The 9,521-nt window shown below is 52.0% G+C and overlaps 1 protein-coding gene across 1 annotated transcript; it reads left to right on the top strand.

Annotated features, from left to right (window-relative positions):
• Window positions 1–265: 265 nt before the first annotated feature.
• On the top strand, window positions 266–7,448 carry LOC125638273 (sulfotransferase 1C2). The gene is made up of 8 exons (XM_048853815.2): window positions 266–486; window positions 1,781–2,050; window positions 3,345–3,470; window positions 3,540–3,637; window positions 3,874–4,000; window positions 4,600–4,694; window positions 5,119–5,299; window positions 5,930–7,448. The coding sequence occupies exons 2-8, from the start codon at window positions 1,882–1,884 to the stop codon at window positions 6,040–6,042; spliced, it is 909 nt and encodes a 302-aa protein (XP_048709772.1). The 5' UTR covers window positions 266–486; window positions 1,781–1,881; the 3' UTR covers window positions 6,043–7,448.
• The last annotated feature ends 2,073 nt before the right edge of the window (window positions 7,449–9,521 follow it).

Raw genomic sequence — 9,521 nt, 5'->3', positions numbered from 1 at the left:
TGGAGTCACAGTTCCACCCAGAGTTGAGAACAGGCCACAGGAGTCTTGATTTCCAAACCCCACTCTGATCCACTAGACCCCTCTCCCCTGCTTTAGCTAAATAAACCACCCTGCCTCTGTACGTCTGATCTGGGCTCTTTGACTCTTCCCGGCTTCGAGAAGGCCCATTCCATTCACACTAGCGCTTCCTGCGGGTGGAGGGGCCACACCAGGGTTTCAAAGAACAGCGGCAGGACACTGCAGCAAATGGGGTGAGGAACAGAAACTGCCGAGTCATGGGAAACTGACCAACTTGGATTAAAAATGCTTCCTGCTAAGAGCCACGCCCTGGCTTTGCCTAGCTGATCTAGAAGGAAACTTTGCTCCCCAGCAGGAGAAAGTTCAGTGTCCAGATTAAGCAGCTTTATAGACCCCGTGTGACCATTTCGGTCACCCATCAAGGGTGTGAAGGAGGCTGGATCAGCTTGTCAAAACAACAGGCGGAAGGTAAAAAGCTGGGGAGGTGTAGGAGGGAATCTTGTCTCAGAGCCACTAAAAAGCCAACAGCAAAATCCATACTTAAGTTCTCTAACTTTTATGGCGTAATGGGGGCCTTAGTTTTAAAGTTATTGCAAGAGATGAACTGATCGCTCCCAGAGTTTAGTGATAATTGAGTACAGATTGGGATTCTCTGGTTACTACAGTTCAGCTGGGATCAATCAAATGAGCAAAATAAAAGACAGTTTAAGGCATGAGTGTAACCTGAGAAATGAGCGAGTCTGTTGAAGTCAGGACACCTGGGGTCTCTCTTTGCCACTGACTTGCTGGGCAAATTCTCTTTGTGAATTTCTCCCCTGGCTGGGCTGGATCGAATGGAGTTGGACGTCTCTGGGCCTTTACGCCCACGTCTGCAAAACAGAGGCTTATTCATGAAATTATACACCGTATCTATGGTGTTTATATGCTCCGATTATCCTAGTAGCTGAGCACCTCACAATCTTTAATGTATTCACACTCAAACACCTCTGTGGGGCAGGGCAGGGCTATTAAACCCATTTAACAGATGGGAAACTGAGGCACCAAGGGTACAGCTACACTGCAAAATAAACCCACAGGTGCAAGTCTCCAAGTCTGGATCTATATACACAGGCTCAAGCTACAAGGCTAAAAACAGCCACACATGCATTCCTTCTCCGGCTCTCAGTTGCACCCCCTTTGCTAGGCTCCAGAACCCTGGTGGGAATGTCTACATGGCTCTTTTTAGCCCCGTAGCACAGGCCCAAGTCTGTAGGCCCATGCTCTGAGACTCCCTGCTCTGTGTGTTTTTCTGCTGGGTAGACATACCCAGACAGACTAAGTGATTTGCCCAAGGTGACACAGGAAATCTGGCAATTGAACAAGGTCTGCTGAGGCAAAGGCTGCTGCCCTACCCACAGATCCACCCGTCCTCAACACTTCCTTGAAATGTACAAATGAAATAATTGCTGATTTTCAAACGCCAGCTTTCGGCTCAACTGTTTTGCTCTCTGTGTGTGTGTATCAGTGTCCTATCTTGATGCTTTAACAGCGGTTTTACTCAGTTAGCTTGGTGGAGTCAAGATCTGAGCCAAACTCGAATCCGACGCCTGCATCGCACACAGGTTGTTCTTTTTTCTTAACTCAGTTCAGACTGAAGGCCTGTTACTGCTGATGGGAGAAGGGGAGACCCCTTCTTATCTCTCTGATCCCCGGCTCGCTTTACAGGGTTGGTATCTAGGCACAGTTTATTTGGAAGACAAATACTCTTTTGTTACTTTTTCAGCATCTCAGCCGGGACACTAGTGGGTGTTTAACAGTTGCTGTGCCTCACCCCAGAGGTGGCTGCATTTCAGTGCTGGGTGATCATCCAGTCTGCGATACACTATGTCCAAAGAACAGACTAAAGCGCTCACACCGGAAAAAGAGGGACGTCCAGAACTGGGCCAAGTGGAGGGGATTCTGCTCTCCCAGGCCACCTGTAATGAATGGCAGCGGATCCAGGGTTTCCAAGCCAGGCCTGACGATCTGCTCATCTGCACCTACCCCAAAGCAGGTGGGTGTTTGCTGAGGGGAAGGCTATAGAGAAAGTTAGGAGCCCTGAGACGGCAATGTACGCCCATTCCTGTGGCCGGGAGCATCGTTAAAGGGCTTCTTCCGCTGTGGTGGGGAAGATTCAACAGGCTGCTCAAGGAAGAGCCTTGGAGGTGGTAGACGGCTGGTCAGGTATCATGCAGAGGAGCGTCCGGGTGGGCTAGCTCTTAGATGGGAGATGCAGGGAAAATCCCAGGGTGCTGCAGGAAATAGCATTGGTGACTCAGTAGCAACCTAATACTCTAGTGTGGCACTAGGGGGCACCATGCGGCAGGGGTTGGGGGGCTCGGTAGGGGACGCTCTCCCCTCACGCTGGCCCCAGCGCGGCATTATGGGGCGCTGGGCTGCAGGAAGCGGGATGGCTGGGGTACTCTGGTCTTTAAATCAGTACTATAACCACCTGACCAACATGGCACCTGGGGGCGCTGGGCTGTGGGAGATGATGTCTTGGAGAAGATACACGGAGAATAATACATCCTTACCCCTTTTGGACCTGAGGGAACAGGGAATATATAGGGTTCTGAGGGTTCTTTTGGTTAGAAAGAGAAACTGAGATTGGAATTGGTATTTCTTTGATGCAATTCTGTTTATTTACAAGGAATATAGAGAGTCCTCTGACCTGAACACAGCAGGGATCAAACCACAGGGGACTGGTTCTTTGCTTACAGTTCCAAGACTCTTTTCCAGCCAACCCTCCACCCAAAAGCTCTCGCTTGCTTAGCTTTGTCTCAGGGTCATGTTACCAGGGCTTTTTTGGCTGTCTCTGGGGCTTGATTGCTGCTGGCTTCTCTTAGACACACAGCTGCAACCAAGTGAGTCGCTCCCCAGCCTCCTGGATTTCCATTCAATCCAGTCTTTGAGCAGTGGCTTTCGTTATCCGTCCCCTGGGTGGCTTTTTCCTTTGTTTCGGCTATCACTAAGCAAAAGAGCATTTAGTTGCTCCCTCATGCAGGCTGAATGGAATATCCCTAGTTCTTATATAGCATTTTCTGTCATCACATCTCAAAGCACTTTGCACAGGAGGTTGGCATCAGTATCCTAATTTAAAAATGGGGAAACTGAGGCACGGAGAGGGAACTTGACTTCTCCAAGCTCCCCCAGCTGGCCAGAGCCGGGACTAGAACCCAGGTCTCCCAACTCTGGTGTTTTATCCACTAGGCCTTGGTTTCTCAAGGCAGCCAGTAATCCCAATCTCCATAACAATATGGGCACAGCGGGTTTGGCTGGAAAAAACACTCCACTCACCTCCTTTCTAGGCACAACCTGGATCCAGGAGATAGTAGACATGGTCCAGCAGGACGGGGACTTGGAGAAGTGCAAGCGTGCCCCCGTCCACAGCCGGCACCCCTTCATCGAGTGGGCTCGTCCGCCCCAACCCTCAGGTAGGTGCTGCTGGGGTGGGTGGGGTTGGTTCTTCACGCACAACATCTGAACCTCACTCCCACTTGCAGGTGTGGAACAAGCCGAAGACATGCCCCCGCCACGGACCCTGAAAACCCACCTCCCCACCAAACTCTTGCCTCCATCTTTCTGGGAACAGCAGTGTAAGGTAATCCTTCCTCTAAGTGCCATGGCAGCCACTGCGCCCCACCCCAGAGGTGGCTGCACTTCAGTGCTAGGTGAGTGATCCCTGTGCAGGGCTGCTGTGTGGGTATTTCACAGCTGGGAACAGAGGTGTAAGGTAACCCCCGCCTCCCAAGCTTGAGCTTAGAGACCCCCCTTGCCCTGCAGCAATGACCCATAGCAAACCCCTCTCCCTCTGTCGTTCTTGTCCCGTCTACCCAGTTCCTGTACGTGGCTCGTAATGCCAAGGACTGCATGGTCTCCTACTACCATTTCCAGAGAATGAGCAAGGTGGTGCCTGACCCAGGCCCCTGGCACGAGTATTTTGAGAGGTTCATGGCGGGCAAAGGTGAGTTCAGCCCAGCTCCTTGGCTTGACATCCAGAACTTCCTCTTCCTGTTGTCCGTCCTGGGGGGAGCACCCCTGCTGGGAGTCACCCCACCCCCTCAGCCCTGGGGTCCCCCCTAGAGTATCCCACCCTGGGGAGAGAACTCCCTGCTGGGGAGATGTCCCCAGCCATGTGCTCTCAGTCCTGAGGTCCCCTATCCCAGGGAGAGCACACCCTGTTGGGGAGACCCCCCCATCCCTGTGCCCTAAGCCCTGGAGTCCCCCTCGAGCCCCTCCCCCCAGGAAAGTGCCCCCTGCTGGGGAGAGCCCCTGTACCCTTAGCTATGGGATTCCCCCCCTTAAGCTCCCAGCCTGGACAAAGCACCTCCTACTGGGGAGACACCCCACCCACACGGTCCCACCCCTGGGGTCCCTTCCCAGTGACTCCAATCCTGGGGAGATTGTCCCCTGCTGGGGAGACCCCATCTCTACGCTCTCAGCTCTGGGATCCCCCTAGTACTCCTGTGGTCTCGGAGAGCATCCCCTGCTGGGGAGCCCCCCGCATTGCTCCGCAGCCCCACTTGTCCTCACGGGGCCGTCTCCCTGCACTCTCCGCTGCAGTGGGCTGGGGTCCGTGGCATGAGCATGTGAAGGGCTGGTGGAAGGCGAAGGACAAGCACCACGTGCTCTTCCTCTTCTACGAGGACATGAAGAAGGTGAGCGGCTCTGTGGGGAGGCTTCGGGGGGGCTGAGCTGCAAGCCCCATAGGAGCTTTGGAACTGCAGCATCGAGGACTCTGCATGGGAAGGGAGGAGAAATGAACCCTTCCCAGCTTGTGTCTTTCAAGGGAACAGGAGATGGGATTCCAGTGCTGTGAGTTTCTCTGCAGCAGTGCCCTGCTCTAAAGTCTAGGGCTGTGAGCTTCCCCACAGCTGTGTCCTGATTCAAGCTCAATTAACTTCCAGACAGTAGTGCCATGGACTGGCAGGGCCCCTAGTGCTGTGAGCTTCCTCGCAGCAGTGTCCTGTCAGTGCCTCGCAGGGGCTGTAGCACTGTGAGCTTCCTCAGAGCAGTGTCCTGTCAGTGCCTAGGAGGGACCCTAGTGCTGTGAGCTTCCTCAGAGCAATGCCTTCCCCACAGGACCCAAAGCGTGAGATCCAGAAAGTGGCCCGGTTTCTGGGGAAGAACCTGGACCAGGAGCTTCTGGAGAAGATCGTCTATCACACGTCATTTGACGTCATGAAGGACAATCCCATGGCTAACCGCTCCGGCGTCCCCCTGTCCATCATGGACCAGTCCATCTCCCCGTTCATGCGTAAAGGTAACCCGGTCCTTAGACCTGCCCCTGGGATGGGTTCCAGGGCACCCCCTGCTGGTGATGGATGTGTGACACCCCCTCCCCCGAAAGTAACACACTTCCGAGACAGGCGGTACACACCTCGTTCTTGCCTGGACCTGGGTTGGCTGTGAAGCTTCAGAAGGGCACTTAAAAAGGGGAGTTGTGGTTTGGGTACCTCATGCTCCCATTCTCCTATATGAGTCACACTTCCTGGCTGGACAACAACTCCCATGAGACACCACAGTCTGCCCCTCCTCTTGAATGCATCCTGGGACTCTGGGCCATGGTCCATCATTGGATATGTAGTCTGGTTAGGTAGCCTGGGAGTCCAGCGTCCAAGGTTCTAGCCCTAGGTCTAGTCAGGACTCCTGGGTTCTCGCCTCAGCTCTTCCACCAACTCACTTCAGAAGGGCATTAAAAAGTCGATAAAGGTTTGGGGCCTTGCCCTGCTTGGCTCACAGCAGTGCTCAGCAAGGCCTTGAGAGCTGTGAGCTTCCCCAGAACAGTGCCTTGGCAGCTGTGTTAGGCCTGGGACAGATGCTGGCTGTGTCTAAAGTCCAAGCCCTTCCCCTCACACGGCAACTCCTGTCTCTGCATCTCTGCTGTCTGCAGGGTCTGTCGGGGACTGGAAGAACCACTTCACCGTGGCGCAGAATGAGCGCTTTGATGAGGACTATGAGGAGAAGATGACTGGGACCAATCTGACCTTCTGCATGGAGCTCTGAGGACCCTGCCTCTGAGCCTGGCAGGATCCACCCAGCCTGCTGCAGCCACCCCTGCAGGCCCCTGCATCTCTACCAGTCTCTTCCAAGGTGATGGACTTTCTGTCACGGACCATTCCCAGGCTCAGCCAAGCCCCAGGGCTTTTCTGTGGGGCAGCGATGAGGGTTCTTCCATTGTATAACCCTGCCCTCTCTGTCCCATTTTCACCTCTTCTTCCCTTCCCATTCCCACCTACTGCTCCTTCCCTCCTCCTCACCCACCATGGCCCATCTTTACAACTGGCTGGAAAATGGGAGCTATTTCCTCCCATCACAAATGCCAATTTTTTTTGGCAAAAACCTGAATCCACACAATTTTAATTTCGAAATGCTGCCTCATGGGAGTTGTGGTTTGGGTACCTCATGCTCCCATTCTCCTATATGGGTCACACTTCCTGGCTGGACTACATCTCCCATGAGAGACCACAGTCCTCCCCTCTTCTTGACTGCATCATGGGAATTCTGGGCCATGGTGCATCATGGGATGTGTAGTCTGGTTAGGTAGCCTGGGAGTCCAGATTCCTAGGCTCTATCCATAGGTCTGGAAGGGGAGTGGGGTCTAGTGGGTTAGTGCAGTGGTGGGCTGGGAGTCAGGATGCCTGGGTTCTATCCTCAGCTCTTCCACCAACTCCAGAATTCTTTTTGATGATCAGGTGTTGAGATTAATTTGTTGATTTGAGTTTGATTTGGCAATTGTCATTAACGCTGGTCCCCGCCCCTCCCCCCCCAAAATCTTGACTGAAGACTTTTCCATCAATGGTGTATGGATCCAAATTGAAAGGTTTTGTTATCAGCTAAACTTTTGACAGAAAAAAATCTCAACACAATTCTGAATCAAAATGGAGTATTTTGTTTTGACTTGCTTGTTTTGAATCAACTTATATTGTGAAAGATTAATTGTTGTGCTAACTTGATCATTTATCACTGAGTTATCAAAACATTCTGATCAGGTGGTGGGCAGGCTTCTGAATCAAAAATTTTCTTTTGAAATTTCCTTTCCATGAAAGCTGCAACTGCTCATCTGGATTGGCAACAAAATTCAGTAATAATAATTTAACTTTGGTCGGGTGGGGGGGCGGTTTGAAGTGGCTTTAATAAAATTCATAAAAAGGTACCGAGACATGCCCCTTCCAGTAAGCAATCTGGGTCTGGGTGAATATCCTTGAAGGTCAGGGTGAATATCAGCTGATCAACCTAAAAACCTGACCTTCTCCTCTAAGTTAGTCTCTGTGTCTTACATAAGACAAGTAACGGACAATGAATGGACTGCAAAGCTTAGCATATGGGTGACAATAAGTGATCTGAGTACACGTGATTTATTTTTTGCTATCAAGTGTGAAATTAATAAAATATGAATGGTCTTAGTTTAATCTCATTCTAGTTCTGTTTATGCTCACAATCTGCTGTTGGACAAATCCTAGGTAAAAACAGATGGTTTTCAGATTAACACCACCTCCCTTCTCCCTACAAGGTATTCTTGGACTCCTTCAGGTTCATCTTCACAGGCGGCCTACTAATGGCTCACTCATTTGGGGCTGAGGCACAGCTGACAGCGGGGTGGGGAATGTCGGTAGGTAAAAGCCTCACAGAAACACGGCACAGGGATGGCTTGCGCCGGGCTGAGATGCAGCCACCTCTGGTGTGGGGCATCTCAGTTCTTTGGGGATAAAATCTAGGAGTCCTGGCTCCCAGCCCCCCGCTGTAACCAGCTAGACCCTGCTCCCCTGCTAGAGCTGGGAATGGAGGCCAGGAGTCTTGGCTTCCAGCCTCCTCTTCCTTTAGCTACGGGACCACAATGCTGCTCTGTACGTCTCATTATACTGCCAGCATTTTCATTGCTAAGGACATTTGCATTCTTAGCATGTCCCCATACCCCTCCTCGTGGCCCATGCCATCTCTTTCTGTGTGTGCAGTGGTGGATTAACCACTGGGCCAACGGGGCTTGTGTCCAGGAGCCCTGGCTAATTTGGGGAACCCCCGGAAAAATGGGCACCCCCATGTCCTAATCCCACTTCCCAGCAGGAGCGCGGCCCCCACACCAGCTCCCCAGGAGTGCTGTGCATGGGGGCAGGACAGGGCAAGTCCCTGCGCCCTGACTCCATTTCCCCCTGCAGAAGTGCTGGCGAGGGGGCTGGGGGCACTTGCTCTGGCCCAAGGCCCCACAAACTCCTAATCCACCTCTGCTATGTGCCACATTGTCAGCATCATCTCTGTGTTTGGAATAGAACCCAGGAGTCCTGACTCTCAGCAGCCCCCACCCCTAATCACTAGACTCCACTGTCCTTCCAGAGGCAGGGATAGAACCCAGAAGTCCTGAGGCCCAGCCCCTGCTCTAACCATCACTCCCCACTCCCCTCCCAGTGCTGGTAATAAAACCCAGGAGTCCTGGCTCCCATGCTAAACAGGCTCGAGGTGTGAGATCTTTAAGTCTGGCTTTGCTGTTCAAGGGCCTTCTTAGAGTCTACTTTAAGGGGACAGGGCCCTGCTTGTGAATTTGCCTGTGGGTGTGTTTTATGCATCTTCAAATACAAAGTCTTGCTCGAAATCCTTTCATTAAAGAAAGGAGGCTAGGAAAGGACCAGCTGACCTGGTGCTGCCGCATTCAGAAACCTGGCTCTTAAGTAACCAGGATAAAACACAGGGCCAAATTCATAGAGTTTCTTGCCAGAAGGGACCAGTAGATTCGATCATATTCCGGTGTAATACGGTTTCACACACAAGGCACTCCTGTCTTGAGCCCAATAACTTGTGTTAGACCAAAGCATCTTTCAAAAAGACATCCAGGCTGATTTTGAAAATTTCTAAAGATGGAGAATCCACTGCTGCCCTGGGGAGTTTGTTCCTGGGGTTAATCACCTTCACTGTTAAAAATTGGTGCCTTCTTTCTGACTGGAACTTCGTCTCGCTCTAACTTCCAGCCCTTGGTTCTCCTTCCACCTTTCTCTACTAGTTTAAAAGGGCTGTGGATACTTGGGATATTTGCCCCACAAAGGTTCTTGTACACCAGCCTCAAGTCACCTCTCGATCTTTTTGATCAACTAAACAAACCGAGTCTCTCACTCTCAGACATTTTCTCCAGCCTGCCAATCTTTTTTTTTTTTTTTATCTCTTCTCTGCACCGTCTCCAGTTTCTCAACCTCCTTCATAAAAATGTGTACGCCAGAACTGGACCCAGCATCTGTGTCACCAGTGTGGTGCAGAGAGGTTAAATGGCCCCTCTACAGATTCCCAGCTGGTGGATATCAGCAGAACTCCCTTGCCTTCAGTGGCACGACAATGATTAATGCCGGCGGACAGTCTGTCCACTCTGTGATAATCAAGTTACCCCGGCCCTGATTCTCTGCCGCCTTGCACCTTGTGCAGTCCCGGGTTTACAATGGCTCCAGTGGCTCCATGGAGCCGGGCCCATGCTCAGAAGTGCCCCAGGCTGCTCTGCTTGCACT

The sequence above is a fragment of the Caretta caretta genome, chromosome 6 (assembly GCF_965140235.1).
Source record: "Caretta caretta isolate rCarCar2 chromosome 6, rCarCar1.hap1, whole genome shotgun sequence".
Taxonomy (NCBI): domain Eukaryota; kingdom Metazoa; phylum Chordata; order Testudines; family Cheloniidae; genus Caretta; species Caretta caretta.
This window is presented reverse-complemented; position numbering and strand designations above follow the sequence as displayed.